Source organism: Telopea speciosissima, chromosome 11 (genome assembly GCF_018873765.1).
Source record: "Telopea speciosissima isolate NSW1024214 ecotype Mountain lineage chromosome 11, Tspe_v1, whole genome shotgun sequence".
In the NCBI taxonomy this organism is placed as follows: Eukaryota; Viridiplantae; Streptophyta; class Magnoliopsida; order Proteales; family Proteaceae; genus Telopea; species Telopea speciosissima.
This window is the reverse complement of record NC_057926.1, coordinates 32,609,419-32,635,887: the sequence shown is the minus strand read 5'-3', so window position 1 is coordinate 32,635,887 and position 26,469 is coordinate 32,609,419. Positions and strand designations below refer to the sequence as shown.

The window sequence follows — 26,469 nt, the reverse complement described above, 5'->3', positions numbered from 1 at the left end:
GTCCATTACTAGTGACTACTTTCTTTTAGTCTGCTAGCAATTCTATTAGTGTTACTTCCTTAATCCTCACTTTTGAACATTTCAATTCAAATTGCATCCTCCTCCCAATGGTAACAGGAGTATTCAGCAACAAATTGAAGATTACGTTCATCAAAGTCGGTGCTGGGAACACACTTGTCCCATGATCTCCTCCATCTTTAGCAACTTTTCGGGGGAGGGTTCGATCCTGGGCTGAAAAGGTATAGGGAAGTCCAAATTTTTTTTTAGATGATTCAGTTTGCTGTCCATTGCTGAGAGTCAAAAGCAGTCTGGATTGATACTCTAGTCACATGATCCTCCCCTTGCTCTGCCTGCTTAAACTACCATTACAGAATTCTTTCTTTTTTTTTGTACCATCTTAATATTGAGTCTTAACCATTTACTACTTACTAGGCAATCTAAGGATTAAGAGTGGAACCAGAGCTGGCAAGCTATGATAACAGATGTTGTAGCCAGAAACCTTGAGTAAAAATGGGAAAGGTTGAGTGGACCTACCATTCCCAGGACTGGGTTGGAGGTTTTCAACTTCATTAGTGTTAGTCAGTGGATGAATGGACCCCTAGCTACTATTAGTTGCATGACAGCAAGGCCTATGTTTGGTAAGGTCAAATTAAATGAGAGTCCTCTTCAGTTTAGATATCATCATACAGAAAAATAACTCCTAACCAAATCAATTAAAAAAACCCTTCATAAAATAGAAATTCCAACTATACACCCTCTTACTTCTACTTTTGTTTTCCTTTTGTCAGCTTCACCCTCCCAGTTCCATAGTTGTCACTCTTCCTACTAACTGCCACTGTCTAATTGAGTTTACAGGTTACCAGATGCATCTGTTTAAACCATTTTCTAGTATGTTTCTGAGCTCTTAAATTTTCATGTAATTAGAGGAGTGTAAGATAAAAATTAAGTGATTTTTAACTAACATCAATCTGAATTAGAAGAAAAACCAGATAAATTTTATTCAACAATTTATCTTTGAGAATTAGGACGCTTATGTTTCTACTTTAAGATATCGATCTCATAATTGAAGTTGTTAGAGCAAAACACCAACCAAAGCACGAAAGGAAACAAGAACAGAGCAAGATGACACAGAGATATAACGTGGTTCACACACCAGTATGGTGTGCACATTCACGGGCGAAGGCGAAGCCGTTTCACTATGTAAATCGGAGAAAGTTACAATGGAGAACTCTCAAGAGCACCCAAAACGGCGCTGCTACTCTCTCCCTGAAACCCTAAAACGAAAACCCCAAATCTTACTTTTTACAACAAAACGGGTTAAGAACATAAATACTCCTCCATCGGGTCGCCACCAAAAATGTCGGAGGGGTCATTCTTCGAAACGGGTCCAGGAATTCGAGACATACATAACAAATCTTCATCTTGGCTTGAATTCTCCTCCAACAAGCAAACACATAGCTGAAAACTTCATCTTCTCCAAAAGCCCTTCCAAGGGCTCAACTCAAATGCGGCAAACTCTAATCAAGTTCAAGCAATGCTTGAACTTGGTAGCACATAAAGGCTTTGTCAACGTATCAACTGGATTGTCTTCAGTACCAATCTTCAACACCTGGATATTGCCTTGAGCAACTATCTCTCTAACAAAATGATACCGAACATCAATGTGCTTTGTCCTCTCATGATACATCTGATCTCTAGTCAAGTGAATAGCACTTTGGCTATCATAGTGGACAATAATCACATCATGATCCATGCTGAGCTCTCTCAACAAACCTCTAAGCCAAATAGCTTCTTTAACTGTCTCAGTCACTGCCATATACTCTGCTTCAGTAGTAGATAATGCAATTGTAGCCTGTAAAGTAGCTTTCCAACTAACTGCACATCCTCCAAGAGTAAATACATAATTTGAGAGTGATCTCCTCTTGTCAAGATCACCTGCATAATCTGAATCAACATAACCAGATAAACTGTCACCATTCCTCCCAAACTTGAAGCATACACCAGAGGTCCCCTTCAAATATTTAAGTATCCATTTCACTGCTTCCCAGTAAGTTTTACCTAGACATGACAGGTACCTGCTCACCATACTGACTGCTTGTGAAATGTCAGAATGTGTACAAACCATAGCATATGTAATGGAACCAACTGCACTAGAGTATGGAACATGTGACATGTACTTCACCTCTTCATCTATCTGAGGTGATAGAGCAGCTAAAAGTCTAAAATGAGATGCAATAGGAGTACTTACAGGTTTGGCATCTTTCATGCCAAAACGCTCCAATACCTTCTCAATGTATTTCTGTTGAGATAGCCACAACTTCCTTGCTTTTCTATCCCTCTTAATTTCCATACCAAGAATCTTCCTTGCTACCTCCAAATCCTTCATCTCAAATTCAAAATTTAACTGTTGCTTCAACCTGTTAATCTCATTCATATCTTTAGCTACAATCAACATATCATCAACATATAGCAGCAAATATATGAATGAGCCATCAAAAAGTTCTCTGAAATATACACAACAGTCATGGTGGCACCTATTGTAACCAAAACTTGTCATAACAGAATCAAACCTCCTATACCATTGTCATAAAGGGACTTCTTCAATAAGCATACATGGTCCTCCTTACCCTCAGTAACAAAACCTTCAGGTTGATGCATATAAATTTGTTCTTCCAATTCACCATGGAAGAATGCCGTTTTCACATCGAGTTGCTCCAACTCCAAATCATGCATGGCAACTAAAGCAAGCAAAACACGAATAGAGTTATGCTTAACAATAGGTGAGAAAACATCATTAAAATCAACACCATAGACCTGACTGTAGCCCTTTGCAACCAATCTTGCCTTGTACCTAGCATCTTCAACACTTGAGGTAGATTCCTTCTTCTTGAATACCCATTTGCAGCCAACAATTTTCTTCCCTCTTGGTGGCTTGACAACTCCCAAGTCTGATTTTTATGAAGAGATTCGATCTCCTCATTCATGGCAATCAACCATTTGGTGGAATCAACTGAAGAAATAGCTTCTGAATATATTGCAGGCTCACTATTTTCAATTGTATCTGCAACAGACAATGCATAAGCAACAATTTCAGCATGCCCATATTTTTGTGGTGGTCTAACATTCCTTCTTGGTATATGCTTGGCAATGCTATACCGCTCTTCTTCTTGATCCCCTTGAGCTTCATCTTCTTCAGTGAAAGTAGGGAGCTGAAATGAAGTAGATTTTGATTTGTTTGAAGATGGACCATCAATTTAAAACTCCACCTTCTCCCCAGAATTTTTCTGGCTTTCATCACACTGAATGGGAGTTTCTTTCCTAGGATGCAACATAGCAAACTCATCAAAAGTAACATCTCTGCTAATACGAAATTTAGGAGACTTTGGATCAAGACACCACTACCTAAATCCCTTCACTCCAGATCCATACCCAAGAAAAATACATTTCTTGGCCCTAGGTTCCAACTTCTCATCATTCACATGTGCATAAGTAGGACATCCAAAAATCTTTAAACTTGAGTAGTCTGTGGGCTTACCTGACCAGACCTCCTCTGGAGTCTTGCACTCAATAGCTGTGCAAGAAGACCTATTCACCAACTGAGCTGCTGTGTTTACTGCTTCTGCCCAAAACTCCGCCCAATCCTGCATTTGACAACATACACCTTGCCTTTTCTAACAAGGTTCTGTTCATATGTTCCGCAACTCCATTCTGCTAGGGTGTCTTCACAACTGTGTGGTATCTTGCAATCCCCTCATTCTTGCAGAACTCATAGAAATCACCTTCATAGAATTCTAGGCCATTGTCGGTTCTCAACCTCTTAATTTGCTTCCCGGTTTGTTTCTCAAGCAAAATTTTCCACTGCTTAAAAGTAACAAATATTTCGTTTTTATGCTTCAAGAAATAGACCTAGAGCTTCCTAGAAAAATCATCAATGAAAGTGAGCAAATATCTAGCACCGTTCCCCTTGTAGGGAACCTTAGAGGGTCCCTAAAGATCTAAATGAATGTAGTCTAGAGTTCCCTTGGTCCTGTGAATAGTAGTACTGAAGCTGACCCTCTTCTGCTTCCCAAACACACAATGCTCACAGAACTCCATTCTACCTGTACTCTGACCATATAATAGACCTCTTTTACTCAATGATGTCATCCCTCTTTCTCTCATATGGCCCAATTTCATAAGCCATAAATTTGTGGCATCAGACTCAGACATAGATGATGAAGCTGCTGCAACTGAACCAGTAATTGTAGTACCCTGCAACACATACAGACTGCCAATTTTCATTTCTTTCATCAACAAGAGAGCACCCTTACAGATCCTCATGACTCCACCTTCAGCTGTATATTTGCACCCATTTGAATCAAGAGTGCCTAAACTGATAAGATTCTTCTTCAAGTCAGGAACATGCCTAATATTAGACAAGGTTCTCATAATGCCATCATGCATCTTAATTCTGCCTGTCCCCTTTCCAACTGTTTTACAATAAGCATTGTTGCCCATCAACACAACTCCACCTTGAAATGATTCATCTGAGGAGAACCATTCACGGTTGGTAGGAACACCCGCAATCAAGAATCCATTCATTTTGTGATTTGATTCTGTCATCAGTCACCAAAAGCATCTCAGAATCATTCTCATCTGCAGCAATACTAGCCTCTACAGAGTTTTCTTTCTTCTGTTGGTTTTGGGCACCACTACTTGCCTTTTGCTTATTTAAAAGCTTGTAGCATTCAGATTTAATGTGCCCCTTCTTCTTGCAGTAATTGCAAGCCAAATTCTTATGCCTAGATTTTGATCTAGCTTTCTTCTTGTCATTGTCTGAACCTCTTTCAGAAGTTCTGCCCCTAACCACCAAACCAACACCCTCTGATTTACCTAATGTCAACTCATCATCAATTTCCTGCTTGCTTGGCAGATTTGTTTTGACATCCTCAACAGAGATGGTCTCTCTACCATAAATCATGGTGTCCCTAAAATTCTTATATGATGTAGGCAGGGAACATAACAATAACAGAGTTAAATCTTCATCATCAATTTTTACATTTACTGCTTTCAAATCAGTAACAATAGAATTGAAGTCAGAAATATGGGATTTAAGTAAACTACCTTCACCCATACAAAGGGTATACAGACGTTGTTTTAATCTCAACCTGTTGGTGAGAGATTTGGTGAGATACAGGATCTCCAACTTCACCCACAATTCTGCAGCTGTCTTCTCTGAGAGAACTTCTTGCAAAACGTCATTTGAAAGACATAACTGGATAGCCGAAAGGGCTTTAATATCCATCTTGTTCCACTCCTCCTTGGACATAGCTGCAAGTTTCTTCGCCTTCCCAAATAGGGCTTCCCTCAAGTCTTGTTGCACAAGGACAGCCATCATCCGAACTTGCCATAGGCTGAAGCTAATGTTGCCATCGAACTTGTCAATATCGAATTTCGTTGATGTAGGAGCCATGGATGCAATGATCGAAGCAACCAAGGGCTCTGATACCAGTTTATTAGAGCAAAATACCAACCAAAGCACGAAAGGAAACAAGAACAGAGCAAGATGACACAGAGATATAACGTGGTACATACACCAGTATGGTGTGCTACATCCACAGGCGAAGGTGAAGCTGTTTCACTATGTTAATCGGAGAAAGTTACAGTGGAGAACTCTCAAGAACACCCAAAACGGCACTGCAACTCTCTCCCTGAAACCCTAAAACAAAAACCCTAAATCTTACTTTTTACAACAAAGTGGGAAAAGAACATAAATACTCCTCCATCGGATCCGGGTCAATCCATCGGGTCGCCACCCAAGCCCTCCGCTACCATCACAGATCTCAGAAAAAGTTCCATTCGGGTTGCCACCAAAAATGTCGGAGCGGGTCATTATTCAAAACGGGTCCAGGAATTCGAGACATACATAACAGAAGTGTATGCCTTAAGAGACATAAAATAAGTACAAGGAATAAAAAGGGTTGGACAAGCTTTGGTGATGGGTTTCTAAAAGCCTAAGGGATTAGGATCAGAAACTCAGTTGAAACCAGAATCACAGCGAATAAATAAGGAACAGAATTAATGAATAATTGATAAAACAGTGATATGCATCTCAGATTTGAATCAAATTTCAATGGATCACAATATTGAGATATAGGAACAGAATATCAAAATTTGAACTCGATCCAAGGGTCTGATCTTGAGTTTTAGAAGAATCCTACTTGAGATAGGACTTCCCAACTACGAATCAATTTCTGCAATAACTTTTGCAAAGATTAACTAATGAAGAAGAGGGTTAGAAGAAGAAAATATGACAAGACCTCTCACTTGACTTTGCTAGAATCCGCCAGTAGTATTGGAATCTCAGTAATGGAATAGTTGAATCTCACAACCAGTTTCTGAGTCACATAGAAGAACAGCAAAAACCCATGCTTTATTCATAATAAAATCCGTATGCCTTTTGGCTAGTTACAAGTATATATAAACACTCTAAATATGACTCATAACATGACTAGAAATAGCCTAAATCAACTAGTAATCAAACAGCCAAAGCTGGGACTGGACAATCTCAATGCAGCTGAGACTGGACAATCTACAAAGGCCTACCGAGCTGCCAGTTAATCCAATTGTTGCAGTCAAAGAAGCAGAAAAATATAGGAAGCTAGTTTGAGTTATGATAAGTTGATCAGAGTGTGTGAGTGTTTCAATAGTTGTCTCTTTATTAGAAATTGCTGCCATTTCGGGAGGAGCTGTTGCAAGTGGATTGGCACTACTGCTAGTGCCCAGATACTGCATCAAGTCTCTCCGGGTTGAAAAAACTCGCCCACGAGTTTTGTTGTGGCGTAGAATGAACACTGCGGGAGTAACATGCATCTTCAATGCAAAATAAAATTTGGTAGCTGTAGAGATGAGCTACTTTACCTGATAGGGGTAATTTAGTCTTTATTGTTTTAGTTATTTTATGTTTTAGTTTTTTCTTCTTTTCTGTTTTTTCCCTTCTATCCGATCTCTATTTGGGATTCCTAGTTGTAGTGGGAATTCCTAATAGGAATAGGGTTGGGGGGGATTCATACTTTGATTGTACTTTGAGATTAATTATAAATAAGGGGCTGGATGATCGATTTAGACCATTCAAGCATTCAATTCATAGGGCTGTCAACATGGTATCAGAGCCAACTCTGATCTAAGAGCAGCCTTTCTCAATTTCTGGTTTTCTGGTTCTTCCCCCTCTCGGTTTCAGTTTTTTTCTTCTCCACCACTCTCGGCTTCTTTCTCTCCATCAGGGCAGCAACTATGAGGTGATCTAATGCAAGTTTAGCTGCTGCCCTCAATGTCACCTCATTGAAGATCGAAGAACAGTGGTGTGACCTAAATCTGCAGGCAGTTTTCCTCCATCCTTGGAGATCGAGCTATCCTTTCAACTGAAGTTCGATGTCTGCTTTTGTGGAGATTGGTTCCTGCTCTTATTGGTCTACACCATTCCCTGTTTGAAGACTGCAGATCTGGATCAACCAATTCTGATTCAACCCTGCGATTTCTCTGCAATCAGGTTTTTTCCTAAATTTTGACAAATCTAGGGCTTTTTATTGGCTCATCTGAAGGAGCTAATTTTTGGAGGATATCTTCCCTACTATTAGAGGGAAACTTGACCTAAGTTTCAGCCCATTCTGAAGGTTGAAAATCCTGCAATCTCAAAACCCATCCTTCACACTCGATTCAAGTTTTTTTGAAGAACTGATTTTTTTCTGCCTGGCTGAATTATGGGTGACTCAGAGAAGACTACTACTACTTCTGGAGGAGATGGTCATACTAGGAATGACTTTCTTCCCTATGCTGCTGCCATTAAACTTGATGCTACGAATTACTTAATTTGGGCCAAATCATTATCCTTGACCGTGGCTGGTAGGGGACTTACTGGCCATCTTATTGGCACCACCAAACAGCCTATTGAAGATGGTGCTGCCCGTATTAAATGGGCTGCCAATGATGCTATGGTGATGTCATTTGTTTTGAATTCTATGACCACTAATTTCCAACCAATATCTCCTCCTTGACACTGCTACTCAGATATGGACTGCTGTCAAGGGAACTTATGGTCGATTAGGAAGTGGTGCTCAAGTTTATGAAATTAGGAAGACACTCCAAAATACTACTCAGAAGGAGATGTCTGTCACTAAATACTATGCTGCCCTCAAGTGTTTATGGCAGCAATTGGATCATTATGCTCGGTTTCAACCTACTACTACTGTTGACATTACTGCTTATCATTCCTATGTTGATCAGTTTCGGGTCTATGATTTCCTGGCTGGCCTCAATGATGATTATGACCCTATTTGGGTGCAAGTTCTTGGTTGGGTTCCTTTCCCCACTTTAGAGGAGACTTTTTCTTATGTTCACAGTGAAGAGACACGAAGGGCTGCCATGATGATTACTCCCAAAGTTGAGAGATCAGCCTTACAGACTGCTAGCTCCACTCCTGTTACTTCTTCTGACAGTGTTGCTTCTACTACTACTACCAAAGAGCCTGTGAAGTGTGAGCATTGTCACAAACCATATCACACTAAGGCTCAGTGTTGGAAATTACATGGGAAGCCTGCAGATTTTGAAGCTAAACGTGGTCGTGCTAAGTCTAAAAACAAAGCCAATCACACTGAAAGTGTAGCTCCAACTCCCATTGCTGACATCGGTTTCTCCCAGGAAAAACCCCAGGCTCTACGTCGTATGTTGAACACATCCACTGCCTCTACTACGTCTGCTGTCAATTCAGGTTCCTTCTTTGCCCGTACAGGTATTTCCTTTGCTGGTCATTGTGCATCAGTAGTTTTCACTTCATGGATCATAGACTCCGGGGCTACTGATCACATGACGGGTTCTTCCAGCCTTTTTAATACACATTCTCCTGCTTCTGGTAAGGATAAAGTCAAAGTTGCTGATGGGTTCCTCTCCTCTATCTCAGGGAAAGGATCCATTAGTTGTTCTCTTTCCCTTTTACTGTCATCTGTGCTGAATATTCCGAAATTTACAACTAACCTCCTTTCCATTAACAGTATCACCAAATCCCTGAATTGTAAAGTGACTTTTTTTCCCACTCACTGTGTTTTTCAGGAACTGGACTCGGGGAAGACGATTGGATCGGGTTAAATGCATGGCGGATTGTACCTACTTGATGGAGATCCTACACCTACCCAAGCTTTACCTTCTGCATCTTTCTCTTCTGAATTACACAAATGGCACTCCAGGCTAGGCCATCCCCCTTTAGGTACTTTATCAACTTTATTTCCAACATTAGTTAAAGACTGTACTAAGGAAGACTTTTTTTGTCAGCCTTGTGTCTTGGTTAAACAGACACGCTCAAATTACCCTATTTCTAATAAAAGATTCTCTTCCTTATTTCATAATGTTCATACTGATGTATGGGGTCCTAGTAGGAAAGCTTCCCTTTCTGGACATCGGTGGTATGTCACTTTTATTGACTGCTATTCTAGGTTCACTTGGGTCTACCTTATGCACACAAAAAATGAAGTTTTTTCATGTTTTCAGTACTTTCATCAGTTGGTTAAGACCCATTTAATGCCACTCTTCAAATTTTGAGGAGTGACAATGGGACAGAATATATGGAAGGTCAGTTCCAAAAATACCTTGCTACACATGGAATCCTCCATCAGACCAGATGTGTCGACACTCTAGCCCAAAATGGTGTGGCTGAGAGAAAAAACCGCCACCTCTTGGAGGTAGCTAGAGCTCTTCTATTTGCTCGCAATGTCCCTTCCCTTTATTGGGGGGATGCTGTCCTTACTGCAGCCTATTTAATTAATAGGCTGCCCAGTCGGGTTCTTAATTCTAAAGCCCCTATTGAGCTATTACTTGGCTCTTCTTCCTTTATAGTCCTACCTAAGGTATTTGGTTGCGTTTGTTATGCCAGGGATACAAGGTCCTCTGGTAAACTTGAACCTCGTAGTCTCCGCTGCATTTTCTTGGGTTACTCTGCTACACAGAAAGGGTACAAATGTTATTACCCTCCATCCCGCCGGACTTTTGTCAGCATGGATGTTGTCTTTCATGAAAGTGTTCCATATTATGTGTCCCCACCTCTTCAGGGGGAGAGTGTTAGTGAAGATGTGCTGACTATTGACTCTCCACCTCCACTATAGTCTGCTTACCACGAGTCTGAACCAGTTCGGCCTGCCCCTAGTACTCCCCCTGGGTCAGGGGGAGACTATCTCTATTCAGGGGGAGCAATCTACTCTAGACTCCTATCTAGAGGACTATTAGTGAATTTCAGCGGAGGATTGATGACAGTACTATGAAGACCTATGTAAGGAAACATAAGCAGGTTCAATCAACTCTTGCTCCAGTACCCATCCAATTGCCAAACCCGGATCCAGAACCTGCCTCTCCATCTGGTAATGTTCCTTCTCCTGAATTACTTATTGCTCTTCGCAAAGGTGTCAGGACTTGCACTCAGCATCCTATATCTCATGTTGTTTCTTATGACTCCCTTTCCCCATCCTTTCGTGTGTTTGTTTCCTCTCTTTCTTCTGTTCGTATTCCTAACAATTGGCAGGAAGCTCTATCAGATGGAAAGTGGAAAGCAGCTATGATGGAAGAAATGGAAGCCTTGAAGAAAAATAACACATGGGAGCTTGTGGTTCTTCCACCTGGGAAGAAAACCGTTGGATGTAAATGGGTGTTTGTGGTAAAACAGAAGGTAGATGGCACTGTAGATAGGTATAAGGCACGACTCGTGGCCAAGGGGTTCACTCAGACATACGGCATTGATTACCAATAAACTTTTGCACCTGTTGCAAAGTTAAATACTGTTCGTGTGGTATCATTTTGTGGAGTCAACCTTGGATGGGATTTGCAGCAGCTTAATGTAAAAAATGCCTTCCTAAATGGAGTACTGGATGAGGAGGTGTATACGGACATTCCACCAGGGTTCTCTTGCGACAGAATCCAAGGAAAAGTGTGTAGGTTGAGGCGTGCACTATATGGGCTGAAGCAGTCACCGCGAGCATGGTTTGGCTGGTTCCACAAGGCCATGATTTCTGTGGGCTATAAGCAAAGTAATGCTGATCACACACTCTTTATAAAGAGGGCTGGTGAAAACCTCACTGTTCTTATAGTCTACGTTGATGACATAGTGGTTACTGGCAATGATGGTGATGAGATCAAACGGTTGAAGACCTTCCTTGGACAAGAATTTGAGATTAAAGATCTAGGGAAACTACGGTACTTTCTTGGGATTGAAGTGGCCAGATCTGCTAAAGGAATTTTTCTCTCCCAAAGGAAGTATGTCCTAGACTTATTGGCTGAAACAGGGTTGTTAGGCTGCCATCCTTCAGATACTCCTATGGATCCTACTGTTCGACTCAAGGAAAAAGAGGGTGAGCCTGTTGATAAAGGCCGGTACCAAAGACTTGTAGGGAAGCTCATTTATCTCTCACATACTCGTCCTGACATTGCTGCCGCCGTGAGTACTGTGAGCTAGTTTATACATGATCCCTACTCTTCTCATATGGAGGCTGTACTTCGTATCTTGCACTATTTGAAGTCCGCTCCTGGAAAAGGAATTCTTCTGTCTGCACATGGTCACCTACGGATAGAAGCATACACTGATGCTGATTGGGCTGGTTCTGCGGATCGCAAGTCTATTTCTGGGTATTGCTCCTTTGTAGGTGGAAATCTTGTTACATGGCGTAGCAAGAAGCAAAATGTAGTTGCTCGTTCTAGTGTTGAAGCTGAGTTTCGGGCTATGGCACAAGGTATTTGTGAGTTACTCTGGCTTAAAGGTTTGCTACAAGATCTCGGTGTTCCTATTCGTCTTCCTATGATGTTGTACTGCGACAATAAGGCTGCGATCAGCATAGCACACAACCCAGTACAGCATGATCGTACCAAGCATGTTGAAGTGGATAGGCATTTTATCAAAGAAAAGTTAGAAGATGGGCTGATTTGTATTCCCTTTGTGACATCTGCTGATTAACTTACTGATATCTTCACCAAGGGATTGTTTGGGAAATTGTTTCATCCCAATCTAGTCAAGTTGGGCATGATCGACATCTTTGCTCCAACTTGAGGGGGAGTGTTGAGATGGGCTACTTTACCCGATAGGGGTAATTTAGTCTTTATTGTTTTAGTTATTTTATGTTTTAGTTTTTTCTTCGTTTCTGTTTTTTTCCCTTCTATCCGATCTCTATTTGGGATTCCTAGCTGCAGTGGGAATTCCTAATAGGAATAGGATTGGGGGGGAATCATACTTTGATTGTACTTTGAGATTATTATAAATAAGGGACTGGATGATCGATTTAGATCATTCAAGCATTCAATTCATAGGGCTGTCAACAGTAGCACACAACAACGAAAATCCATAACCTTAGGAACCTTCTCGTCAAAGTAGCCAGGTGGGAATGTGGGACCACAAACTCTATGAAATCCTCCACAGCAGGAACAAAATCTTGAATATTCATGACCACATGGAGTGTTCTCAAACTAGTCCTTAAGAATAACCTCATCTAGTATCACTGCTGCAACCTTGTGTTTGATATCTTTTTTGAGTTCTGCAACATTATCTTCCATGACAGAAGTTTCTGCATGTTGAACCTCTTCCTTAAAATCTTCAAAAATTGTATCATCTTTGTTGTCGCAGTCTGCTTTGCTTTCTTCATCTTTAGCTTCAACTGTAGGCTATAGCTCTTGAAGTGGAGGAAAATCTTCTGCCATGCAAAGAACTTGATTTTCACCTTGAATTATTGATTCCTCTACGATTGTTGTCTCCTCTTTACCTTCACCATGCACATCAAACTTGTGTAGGAGAACTGGATTCCCCTTCGTTGGGCTCATCTAAAGTCATAGGTTCATCTTATTTAGCTGCTTCTTTCGTTTCTTTCTTTGATGGTGCAAAGTTGAGGTCAGCCTGTGCTTTAACAATTTTTGTGTCAAACTTCCAACATTCTCCAACTTGCAAACTGAATTTCATAGATGGCTGCTTAAAATTATCTTCAGCGTTGAAGGCCTTTGGTGGTATTCTTGTTGAAGAAAAGAGCTTTCTTTAGATATGCTCTGGTAGGTACTTGTTCTTCAACTCATGCTTCATCTCTTCCCAAGTTCTAGGTTCACTCTTCTAACTTTGAGCCTCTCTTCATAGATTCTCCACCATTCTTTAGCATGACCAGTCACTCACAAATAATCAATTCTAAACTTCCTCTCTTCCAACAAGTTGTACCAATCAAAATATTCCTCTAGAGGAGCTAGCCAATTAAAGAATATCCATGGGTTCATTTATCCAGGAAAGTAAGAAACTTCTGGCTTCACCATTTTTGTAGTATTATCAGTCCTCATGTAGTAAGTGTTGTTTTCAGATGTACTCCTTTGAATTCTAATTGTACTATTAGTAGCTAAATCAATAGGTGGCTCTTTATCAACTCCATGATTTTCAAAAATTTTAGGTGAGTTAGAACAGAATCCGCACGTTGTTGTTCCATGACAACAAGTTTGCCAGATAACTTTTGTATACTTTCAACCATTTTGAATGAGGGATTCCATTATGGTGGCCGTGTCAGGAGGCATTGGTTCACTTGGCCATAGCTATGATACCAATTGATGGGTTTCTAGAAGCCTAAGGGATTACCAGAATCACAGTAAGGACCAGAATTAAAGAATAAGTTATAAAACAGTGATCTGGATTTCAAATTTGAGTCAAATTTTCATGGATCACTATATTCAGATATAGGAACAAAATATAAAAAATTGAACTTGATCCAAGGGTCTGATCTTGAGTGTCAGAAGAAACTTACTTGAGATAGGACTTCCCAACTAGAATCGATTTCTGTAATAGCTTTTATAGAGATTAACTAATGGAGAAGAGGGTCATAAGAAGAAGATAGGACCAGACCTCTCACCTAGACTTGCTGCAATCCCACTAGCAGTATTGGAATCGCACCAATGGAGTAATTGAATCTCACCACCAGTCTCTAAGTCACACAGAAGAACAGCAAAAACCCATGCTTTATTCATAAAAATCCGTATGCCTTAATGGCTGGTTACAATATAAACTCTCCAAATATGACTTATAACATGACTAGAAATAGCCTAAACCAACAACTAATCAAAATACTTGATTGACAAATAAAAGACTTAAAACAACTCCTAAACTGACTCAAGAACCTTCAACAGTGTTTGGAGTCCTAAACCAACCAGGAATTGACATAATGAAAGAAAATCAACTCATAACAGGACTGGACTTATAGATTCCTAATCCATCCTGAACTAGGCCACATAAACATAATCAAAATAAGAAAAGAAACTGAAAATGTAACTCTACTTAAAAATGATGTTGAATAATGTACACCAGAATATCGTGGGGGGTATTCTGGTCTTTTTGGGTGTTTTATTTTTATTATTATGTACTGCCTAGCTATGTCGGCTATGGCAGGGTTATTATTGTCACACAACATTATTTATCATATTATAAATATATGTCTTGGACTGATCATATCGATCATCCAAGCAATTCCATATTTCGGTTTTGTTAACATGTTATCAAAGCCAGTTTCTCTGATCTAGGTTACAAAACATCCCCCTTCCCTCCCCTCCATCATTTTCCTCCTTCTCCATCTTCTTCTTCCACTCCTTTTTTTCATGTTTTTTCTCTTTGCTTAAGGGCAGCACTAATGAGGTGATCAGATGATCTAGCTGCTGCCCTCTACATACCTCAATTAATGTTCTACAAGATTGGTTAAACATCTGCGATAGCTGCTGCCCTGTTCTTCTCTACGATTTTTTGGAAGCCCTCCCCTTGAAGATCATATCTATTATCATTGGAGTTTGATTGTTCACCTCTGGAGGTTCCTCTCTCGCAACATTGGACAGCAACTACTGCAGCCCTACATCCAGCATTGAAGCTCTCTTCCCTCAATCGATCTCACTTTTAGGGTTTTTTTCAAAACCCTGACTTTATCGATTTTGGGGTTTTAGGTTTCGGATATTGCTGATTTTTGGAGGGTGTGTCTCTCCCACCACACAAAGCACTCAACAGGATTTTCAGCCTTTTTCAGAATTTTTTGAAGACCCCTAACCCTAATTGATCACCTCTTTTAGGGTTTTTTCCAAAACCCTGCACCTTATCGATTTTTGGGGTTAGGGTTGATTGTGTTGCTGCTGCCAAGAGGGTTTTCATACCCTATATTCAGCTTCTTCTTTTGGTAATTTTTGCCCTACTTCTCATCTTCATGCCGGACTCTGATGTTACCACGGCTACTTCTAACGGCGATGGTCAGACTAGGTTTGATTTTCTTCCATATGCTGCTGCCATTAAGCTTGATGGTACGAACTATTTAATTTGGGCCAGATCTCTATCCTTGACCGTGGCTGGTAGGGGACTCACTGGCCATCTTACTGGCACCACCAAACAGCCCACTAAAGAAGGTGCTGCTTGTACTAAATGGGCTGCTAACGACGCTATGGTGATGTCCTTTGTTCTGAATTCTATGCACACTGATCTCTCTAGTCAGTATCTCCTCCTTGACACTGCTACTCAGATATGGACTGCTGTCAAGGGAACCTATGGTCGGTCAGGTAGTGGTGCTCAGGTTTATGAGATCAGGAAGACACTCCAAAATACTACTCAGAAAGAGTTTTTTGTCACTAAATACTATGCTGCCCTCAAGTGTTTATGGCAGCAATTGGATCACTATGCTCGTTTTCAGCCTACTACTACTACCAACATTACTGCCTATCACTCTTATGTGGACCAGTTTCGGGTCTATGATTTTCTGACTGGCCTTAATGATGATTATGATCCTATTCGGGTGCAAGTTCTTGGTCGGGTTCCTTTCCCTACTTTAGAGGAGACCTTTTCTTATGTTCACAGTAAAGAGACACGTCGGGCTGCTATGATGGTTACTCCTAAAGTTGAGAGATCAGCCTTATAGGCTACTGGCTCCACCCCGAATCCTTCTTCTGACAGTATTGCTGCTGCTACTATAGCCAAGGAGCCTGTGAAGTGTGATCATTGCCACAAACCATATCACACTCAAGCACAGTGTTGGAAATTACAAGGGAAGCCTGCTGATTTTGAGGCCAAACGTGGTCGTGCTAAGCCTAAACACAAAGCCAATCACACTGAAAGTGTAGCTACAGCCCCCACTACTGACATTGGTTTCTCCCAGGAAGAATTCCAAGCTCTCCGGCGTCTGTTACACACTTCCGCTGCCTCTACTACATCTACTGCCAATTCAGGTTCCTTCTTTGCCCGTACAGGTATTTCCTTTGCTGGTCATTGTGCATCGATTGTCTCCACTCCTTGGATTATAAACTCCGGTGCCACTAATCATATGACACGTTCTTCTAGCCTCTTCAATTCATATTTTCCTGCTTCTGGCAAAGATAAAGATAAAATTGCTGATGGGTCCCTCTCCTCCATTTCAGGAAAAGGATCCATTGGATGTTCCCCTTCTCTTACTTTGTCATTTGTGTTACATATTCCTAAGTTTACCACTAATCTTCTTTCTATTAGCAGTATTACCAAAACTCTGAATTGTAAAGTGACTTTCTTTCCTACTCATTGTGTTTTTCAGGAACTGGACTCGGGGAAGATGATTGGATCGGGTAAAGTGCATGGCGGATTGTACCTGCTTGATGGCAACCCTGCATCTACACAGGCATTCCCTTCTCGGCTCTGTCACCCGGCATCTTTCTCTTTTGAATTACAAAAATAGCATTCTAGACTAGGACATCCCCCTTTAGGAACATTGTCCTCTTTATTTCCAGCATTAGTTAAAGATTGTAACAAGGAAGATTTTTTTTTGTGAGTTTTGTGTCTTGGCCAAATAGACACGTTCAAATTATCCCATTTCTAATAATAGATCTTCTTCCTTATTTCATGTAGTTCATTCTGATGTGTGGGATCCTAGTAGGAAAGTTTCTATTTTCGGTCATCGGTGGTATGTCACTTTTATTGATTACTATTCTAGATTCACTTGGGTCTACCTCATGCACACAAAAAATGAAGTCTTTTCATGTTTTCAGCATTTTCACCAGTTGGTTAAGACCCAATTCAATGCCACTCTTCGAATTTTGAGGAGTGACAATGGGACAGAGTATATGGAAGGTCAGTTCCAAAAATACCTTGTTGCCCATGGGATCCTACATCAGACCAGCTGTGTTGACACTCCAGCCCAAAATGGTGTGGCTGAGAGGAAAAACCGCCACCTCTTGGAGGTAGCTAGAGCGCTTCTGTTTGCTCGCAATGTCCCTTCCTTTTATTTGGGGGATGTTGTCCTTATTGCAGCCTATTTAATTAATAGGCTACCTAGTCGGGTTCTTCATTCCAAACCCCATGTTGAGCTATTACTTGGTTCTTCTTCCTCTGTTGTCCCCCCTAAGGTGTTTGGCTGCGTATGTTATGCCAGGGATACAAGGTCCCCTGGTAAACTAGAACGGCGTAGTCTCCACTGTATTTTCTTGGGTTACTCTGCTACTCAGAAGGGGTACAAATGTTATTACCCTCCATCCTGCCAGACTTTAGTCAGCATGGATGTCATCTTTCATGAGAATGTTTCCTATTATGTGTCCCCACCTCTTCAGGGGGAGAGTGTTAATGAAAATGTGCTGACCATAGACTTTCCACCTCCACTCCAGTCTGTTTACAATGAGCCTGTACCTGTTCGGCCTACTCCTAGTCCTCCCTCCCCTAGTTGTCCCTCTGAGTCAAGGGGAGAGGTCCCTATGCAGGGGGAGACCATCCCTATTCAAGGGGAGCAAACTACCCCAGTCCAGACTCCTGTCCAGAGAACTATTAGTGAATGTGCAGACCTATGCAAGGAAACATAAGCAGGTTCAATCAACTGTTGCTCCAATACGCATCCAATTGTCGAACCCGGATCCAGAACCGGCCTCTCCACCTGGTAATGTTCCTTCTCCTGATCTACCTATTGCTCTTCGCAAAGGTGTCAGGACTTGCACTCAGAACCCCATATCCCATGTTGTGTCTTATGACTCCCTTTCCCCATCCTTTCGTGCTTTTGTTTCTTCTCTTTCTTCTGTTCGTATTCCTAACAATTGACAGGAAGCTCTATCAGATGGAAAGTGGAAGGCAACAATGATGGAAGAAATGGAGGCTTTAAAGAAAAATAACACATGGGAGCTTGTGGTTCTTCCACCTGAGAAGAGAACTGTTGGATGTAAGTGGGTGTTTGTAGTGAAACAGAAGGTGGATGACATTGTGGATAGGTATAAGGCACGACTAGTGGCCATGGAGTTCACTCAGACATACAGCATTGATTACCAGGAAACCTTCGCACCTGTTGCAAAGCTAAATACTGTTCGTGTGTTATTATCCTGTGCAGTCAACCTTGGATGGGATTTGCAGCAGTTGGATGTAAAAAATGCTTTCTTAAATGGAGAACTGGATGAGGAGGTATATATGGACATTCCACCAGGGTTCTCTTGTGACAAAAAGCAAGGTAAAATGTATAAACTGAAGCGTGCACTAAATGGGCTGAAGCATTCACCTTGAGCATGGTTTGGCCAGTTCCACAAGGCCATGATTTCTGTGGGCTATAAGCAGAGTAATGATGATCACACGCTCTTTATAAAGAGGGTTGGAGAAAAACTCACTATTCTTATAGTCTACGTTGATGACATAGTGGTTACTGGCAATGATGGTGATGAGATCAGACGGTTGAAGACCTTCCTTAGACAAGAATTTGAGATTGAAGATCTAGGGAAACTACGATACTTTCTTGGGATTGAGGTTGCCAGATCCTCTAAGGGCATTTTTCTCTCCCAAAGGAGTATGTCCTAGACTTATTGGCTGAAACCGGGGTGTTAGGCTGTCACCCTTCAGATACTCCTATGGACCCTATTGTTCGTCTCAAGGAAAAAAGGGGTGAGCCTGTTGATAAAGGCCGGTACCAAAGGCTTGTAGGGAAGCTGATTTATCTCTTACATACTTGTTCTGACATTGCTGTTGCCGTGAGTACTGTGAGTCAGTTTATGCATGATCCCTACTCTTCTCATATGGAGGCTGTTCTTTGTATTCTGCACTATCTGAAGTCAGCTCCTGGAAAGGGCATTCTTCTGTTTGCACATGGTCACCTACAGATAGAGGCATACATTGATGCCGATTCGGCTGGTTCTACGGATTGCAAGTCTATCTCTGGGTATTGTTCCTTTGTAGGTGGAAATCTTGTCACTTGGCGTAGCAAGAAGCAAAATGTAGTTGCTCGTTCTAGTGCCGAAGCTGAGTTTCGAGCTATGGCACAAGGTGTTTGTGAGTTACTCTGGCTCAAAGGTTTGCTACAGGATCTTGGTGTCCCTATTCGTTTTCCTATGATGTTGTACTGTGACAACAAGGCTGCAATCAGCATAGCACACAACCCAGTACAGCATGATCGTACCAAGCATGTTGAGGTGGATAGGCATTTCATCAAAGAAAAGTTAAAAGAAGGATTGATGTGTGTTCAACTTGCGGATATCATCACCAAGGGATTGTCTGGAAAATTATTTTATCCTAATCTAGTCAAGTTGGGCATGATAGACATCTTTGCTCTAACTTGAGGGGGAGTGTTGAATAATGTACACCAGAATACCGCCACGGTATTCTGGTCTTTTTGGGTGTTTTAATTTTATTATTATGTACTGTCTAGCTATGTCGGCTATGGCAGGGTTATTATTGTCACACAGCATTATTTATCATATTATAAATATATATGTCTTGGGCTGATCATATCGATCATCCAAGTAATTCCATATTTCAGTTTTGTTAACAAAGGACTCCATAGCAGAGTGAGAATAGGATTCCTGGTGAGACTAGGTTCCCTAGAAAAATTAGGAATTCTGAAATTCCTGAAACCACAAGTTCTTCTCCTGGGAATGTTGCTAGTGCCCAAATATTGCATCATTCGGTCATATAGATGTACCCAATGACAAGTGAATTAAAACTTGACTGTCCTCTTGCAGAAAGAGGGTCAAATACTCAAGTGACACTGATTCCTTTAAATGGACATGACCCCTCCACTTAATTTATTTTCCAAGCACTTGATAATAGCAAAGCAAATTTTAAAAAATTGGGAAAATCTATAACCGAATTTCAGAGAAGCATCAAACAACTATTTAGGTAGCCACTTCATTTATCAACAGCCCAAGTATTTTCTGTGTACATGAATGGGTATGGAAGTCTGTAAATAGTCAGATCCACAATGTTCAAATTCAATGTGGTCGCCGTGAACTATCCACTGGTATGGTATTAATAGATGTGAATTTATAACTATGAAGATAATTATGCATACCTAGATGCCGCAGCAATTCCTCGAGCTATAGGATCATTCAAACGAAGTTTGCCAAGCATCATTACTACAAAATTTGCACCCACAAGACCAGTTAAAACAACTGCAGCACCTGTGATGGATGCATTGGCATCTGCAATTAACAAGATAACCACATTGATCAAAACAAAAATTTAAGTTTAGAAAAGAGTTACATGCAATCACAGGGTGTAAGCGGTGGTTCACTAGAATGTAGGGGTAAGGCTATGTACATTATGACCCCTCCAGACCCCGCAGTGGCGGAGCCTCGTGCGCTGGGTACACCCCTTTTTGGTTCACGATGAGAAATATGAACACCAAAATTATGTTGAGTACTTGACATGAAGTCCAACACCCTCCTCCCAACCCACCCCCCCCCCCCCAATCCTTAAGGAAAAGAAGAATATGATCGAAAATATTCACAACCTACTTGGTACTCCCTGTCAAAATTGTGTTTTCTGGAACAGATAGTTCTCAGGAAACAAGATTAACTATTTAAAATTGTAAAGCGTCAAGAGTTAGTGTACCTTCAAAAAGGGAGGCAATGCTGAGGGCTAATGCAAGTGTTATACATCTAGGCAAAATCGATACAGTCAAAGCAGGTTTCAGGCCAACAAGACGCCCTATGAGTGCAGTTGAATACAATGAGAATAATGAGGAGATAATCACAGATACGAAAATCTCCGTCGCATGCCTCTTTAAAAGCTGAAATTTGTACAAGACAACAAATATCATTTTCAACGGGCAATAAGAAAGAAAAAAAAGGGGGGACAAGCAGAGGAAAATCATGGTGTGCAACTGTGCATTAGGTAGATGTCATGAGCTATTTGCCTACCAAAAGAGCTCAGGCCCATCTGATGCAAATACTGGAGATTGTTCCACAATTAAACGAGTTCTACCAGATCTTAACCTCATTCAAAATTTGTTTCCTTTCATTGTGCATTAATATTTCCCAACTGCTCCATATTATCCCTCCCTTCTAAAAGAATGCATTTAGAGTGCAAATTAACAATCTTGTAGCTGAATCTATTTTCGGATAAGGAAATCTCTTATATGGAAACTGTAAAATGGTAGTGCATATTAATGTATTCCATGCAACAGGATGCAGGCGGCATGAGGCCTTTGTCCAACTAGAACGCACCTCAAATATGCTTAGAGTAACAGTGACAATAACTACAACAACTATAAGACAGTAAGATAAAGCATTTTTATCATCGGAGATTTGAACTTTATTGAACTCCATTTTTTAATAAGGAGTGGTTGGTCACCTTTCTCTGTTTGAACATTGAAAAGCCAAAAGAAATAATAACAGATCCCAAAAATGCCATCAGAATGTCACCAGCTCCAGGGTTAAATGAAACTTTTGTGAGATAATATCCTGCACGGAAGCACTATACATGATTCTATGTATGAGTCGGAAAAAACAAAGTTAAAAAGCTCTGTAACAATATTTCTGAGTAGTATGTAAGGAAATATATAGTGAATGCATGAGTTTCCTAAAAGAACTAGAATATGTTTTCAGGGTAAAGACTTAACAATAAACACATCTAGATTTGTCAAGTTAATAACCAATAAACATGGTTTCATTCTACAAATTTAATTCAAATTTATAGTGTTTAATTTCTAAATTTCAACGAGAAACAGTAAATTTCTTGTGGAAAACTCTTCTTGTTTCCCAGAATTCAGAGACTAAATATAGAATGTCATATCCTTCAATACAGCTAGAGTTGTGAAACAGAGGTCAGAGGAAATGTTTTTGAACTTTATTGAGTCTTTAACAGGATATGCCAATATGTCATAGAAAATACCAGTGTTATATAGGTAGGAATTGGAGGAAAATTCCTATTTTTTTTTTTTTTTTTTTTTTTTGATAAAAGTGCAACAGAGAAGTTGTTTTCTCTGATGTGTTACATAATCAACACAATGAACATAGTCTTATGTGACTTTCATAGTTCAAAAAGTATAAGCAAATAATTTACAGTCAATATTCAGTGCAGGACTGAAGCCATATATACCTAAGGTAAAGTAATGTAAGGTTAGTTCCTATCTCAAGGAAATATAGTAGGGTGCATATAAATTTGTTTTCCTTTCTCTGTATGGAGTGATTTTGTTGTTTTCTGCACCAGATACTTGAACCTTTGACAGAATCTCTTGTAAATTGAAAAAGCTTGATCCTGTACCCAATCAGTTTGGGTGGAGGTCAAACAGAAAAGAACAGAATCAAGAAGTGAAAGAAATGAAACTTTTTTCACATCCCTTGATCTGGAATCAAAGAAACAGAAATGTTGCCGAACATGCATTTAAATGATGGATGATAGGATACAGGCACTTTGGGTAGGCTGGAAACCTAGAATAGCATCCACTCCAGACTTTGATAAATACCCAAAAGCTAGTGCTGCCAAATCTGCTGATAGTGCACAACAAATTATTGGGTGGAATGCCATCTTGATATCAGAGGGCAACCTGTAGATCAGAACCCATAAACATAATGAGGCATTTCTTAAAAAAATATTAAGCTTAGAACAGATTCTGCTTCAGTCAAATAAATAGGGAAAGAAGCATTTTACCCAGAACCAACCATGTAACCTAACACAGTAACTGCAAGTAGGAAAGGCAGGCATGTTCTTGCATTTGTCCCAAGTGCTGTTGGATATAGCAATGCCGAAATAAATGATGCAAGGAAAATTCCAGTCCAAGTCCACACTTCAAATTTTGAGAATGGGGAAGGTTTTGGCATAGGTTCGGCAGCTATCATTTCTGTCTTTACAATCTTTCTTACAGCTAATGCTGTGTAACCAGCAACAGAAAGCGTTGCTAGCCAACCTCCAACTGCAGAAAAGAAAGGGAAACAAAAGGCTTTTATTTCATTTATCACGAGCATTAAATTAAAAGGATGGCGAAAGAACTTGATTTTTTAGGTTTATAGGACAGTATATTTTGAAATTTAAAAGTTCAGCTTAATGAAATCCTTTTTTCAATAAGACCCATCAAGATCTGATCCAATTTGATACCGTAGAAAACAAGCAAGTATAGTAATTAAAATATTGGGAAATTATTGATTAACTGGCTACAATTACACATCATAAGAAGCTCATTTAGACACAATAATACAGATCAGAACTGCATGGGAGGTATTCATTCATACATTAACCCTATATCCTGATTCGCAGAAGCACAGACTAGTTCAGGTGCAACTAAATTTATTTCAGATTTAAGGTACTTAAAAAAAAAAAAAAAAAGAGTACTGATTCAAAGCAATAGGGACTCGAAATAGAAAGGAATAATGGGGAAAAAATCCAATTCAAAAGCTACATATTTCCATTGAAATAAATTACACACTTTGGTTCTCTTAGTAACCTTTGTACCTGTAAATAAATAAAAAAATTTTATGATCCACCCTACTTTCTTGCTCCTACTTCTGTAACACAGCTTGGGCTAGATCTAGGAAGAACCTAAGCTTATTCAAAAACTTGGCTCAGAATTCTTCTTTCTCCTCTAACCACCCCTTTAACATACAAGAGAGGATTTGGTGGGAACTTGAAAATCAGCTTCCTTTCAACCTAGGCTCATTTTTCATTTCTGCAGAACCACATAAGCTCTATGGTTTTAAAATAAAAACAAAAAAGAGGCTAAGATTCATATACCTATGATGAAACATATCTTGACACCTGAAACCACAGGGATATCTTTCACAGCCAGAGGCAAAACCACTAAAATAGGAACATAAAACAATGGAAGCCACCTCTGAATAAACATATTTGCTGGCTCAAAGAAGTTCATCAAACTTGTTGCAGCAGAAGGGACTACAGAATCAAGAATCATCAGAATGGAAAACATACAGAACATCCCAAAAATAGCACTTGGAAACTTGATAGTCGCATCTAAAAAAACCCGTTCCAAAATTTTATCCATTGCCAGAATGATTCCAAGCGAAAGTAGCATATGCAAAATTCCAACGACCTGGAAAACAGTATCCCAGTTAAGAATATAACCCATGAAAACAACACAATAAAACACCAATTCAATAATTCAGAAAGAGATTAAAACCATTACTCACTCTCTGAAACCGAAACCGAACAGAGACACTCCCACCATCCTCATTGCTCACAGAATTCATCATAATTTGCCGGAAAGAGTGATTAATATGGGGACAAACGGGAGCGGCCAAGATTGGGGATGAATAGCTCTAATTGGAACCAAAATTTTTCCGTAATTGGGGGTGTTTATGTAAGATTTGAATGCCATTGAAATTGTATATGGGGTCTTCACTAATGGCGTCACTGGATTTTGAAGGATTCCTGTGGAATGAGTGGGACAGGGGACCCAAACATCTAGGGAAGGGGAGGTTGAAGCAAAAACCAAATGGAAAGTGCAGAGGAGAGCCTGCTCCTGCACCTGGGAGAGAATCTTTTCATATTAATACAAAAGGCCGTTTGAATCATGAGGTCGTGTCTCTCTCTTACTCTTACTAATAGCGGAAGCTACTGGAAGAGATTGGCTTTTTGGTCATAGAAAGCGGAGCTTGCATTCAATAATTCCAATGGAATTTCAGAACTATACCTTTTCTTTTGTGCAATTGGCGAACCTACTTAGAAAACTAACATTTAAAAACGTCCAGGAACGTTTTTTATGACCAAAATACCCTCAAAGTTATGGCGCCAAAGCTCAAGTTGGTTTTAAAATCAGACCGGACCAGACCGGACATGACAAACCACAAATCATGGTTCTAAGTTTCGGTATTGTATCACCTGTATCAGGCGATATGTACCGGTTTTGCTAGTCACTGATACCGTATCAATAGCACGGTACAGAGAAGGGGTAAAATGGTCAGAAAACTCATTTTTTAAGAAAATTCAGAGGTAGTTTTGTCCATTATAACCAATCCAAGACGATACCGTATCGGTATCGTATTGGTTTTACGTGTTGCCAATATCCGTTCCAATACCGTGCACTAAAACCATGCCACAAATGGCTTTGTTAAATTCGATTCAATATGGCCATCCAATCCATGTTTACTTACACTCTTCCTATTTTATGAATATTAATTGTAAATAAAAATAGGGGGAAAAAAAAAACAAATTGGTCGCACAGTTCTTATGCCCAAACAAAGGAGCGTGCGGAATGATCGTTCAGCCCTAAGTGAAATAAAAAACATCCTATCCAAACAGATGCCCTTATGCAGGATCTTATTGCTCCCGCGTTGATCCAGGGGTTACACGACAAAGCAACGATCTCTTGCCCAATAATATTGAACCAAATTATCTAAAGTTTGGAGAGGGGGTTCTTGAAACTTAACGGTACAAAAAAACATAAGGAAGTTTTCCTTCACGCGGTGAAGGTTCACAAACCCTTATAGAGTTTTAATATGTTCCCCATGATATGCTGCTAATACCTTCTCACGTGCTTTTGAAGCCCCATGGTGAATGGATTCCCATTCGCTATGACTTAAGGAAAACTCGGTCTGAAAAATAATATGGCAAAAAGGTTTCATGCATGATCCTGCATAGTCCTGTCTCCCCTCTCATAGTATGGGTCTGAAAGGACATTTCCCCTCCCCCCATTTGACACTTCGTAACTTGTCCCCTCTTATGCGGCCCTACATAAAAACCTCTCCCAAATAATATTGAACCAAATTTCTAAAGTTTGGAGAAAGGTTTCCTATAAATAAAAATAATATTGAACCAAATTATGTAGAAATCCTTCTTATGTGAGGCATGCAAATAAATAGTACAAGTGTTTATGTGAAAAAGACATTGCCTGGATTACTCCAGGTTTAATATGGTCATCCAATCCATTGTTACACACATTTTCTAATCCCTGTTGATATTATTTGTAAATAAAAAAATAAGGGATAATCTTCATGTAACCATGCATGTGATAATGAGTTATCACCAACCTAAATGACATCAAAAACAAAAACAAACGTTGCATATAGGATAAAAAATCATTGTCATAGTTTCAATAGCACATTCAGTGTAACCAATCGTGATTACACCAAGCAAAACCAAGAAATAACTGTAAGATTTCCATAAAGTGAGTTAGCATAGTCCCACTTTTGTTTTAATAAAATTGGTTTAGTTGTGTTGATGGGGGCTACCTTAATGGTATGAGTTCAGTTTCCATGTGTGGACTTAAAGTATTGTTTCCTTAATGGGAAGAAAACCCTAATTTCTTTGCAGGGTTG

The 26,469-nt window shown here is 40.0% G+C and overlaps 1 protein-coding gene across 1 annotated transcript in view; it reads right to left on the bottom strand.

The window, feature by feature from the left end:
- Positions 1 to 26,469, bottom strand: part of LOC122646318 (plastidal glycolate/glycerate translocator 1, chloroplastic-like) — a 179,532-nt gene that overhangs the window by 89,840 nt on the left and 63,223 nt on the right. The window contains exon 4 of the mRNA XM_043839850.1: positions 22,633 to 22,748. Within this exon, the coding sequence (XP_043695785.1) occupies positions 22,633 to 22,748 (116 nt within the window). The remainder of the gene's footprint in view (positions 1 to 22,632; positions 22,749 to 26,469) is intronic.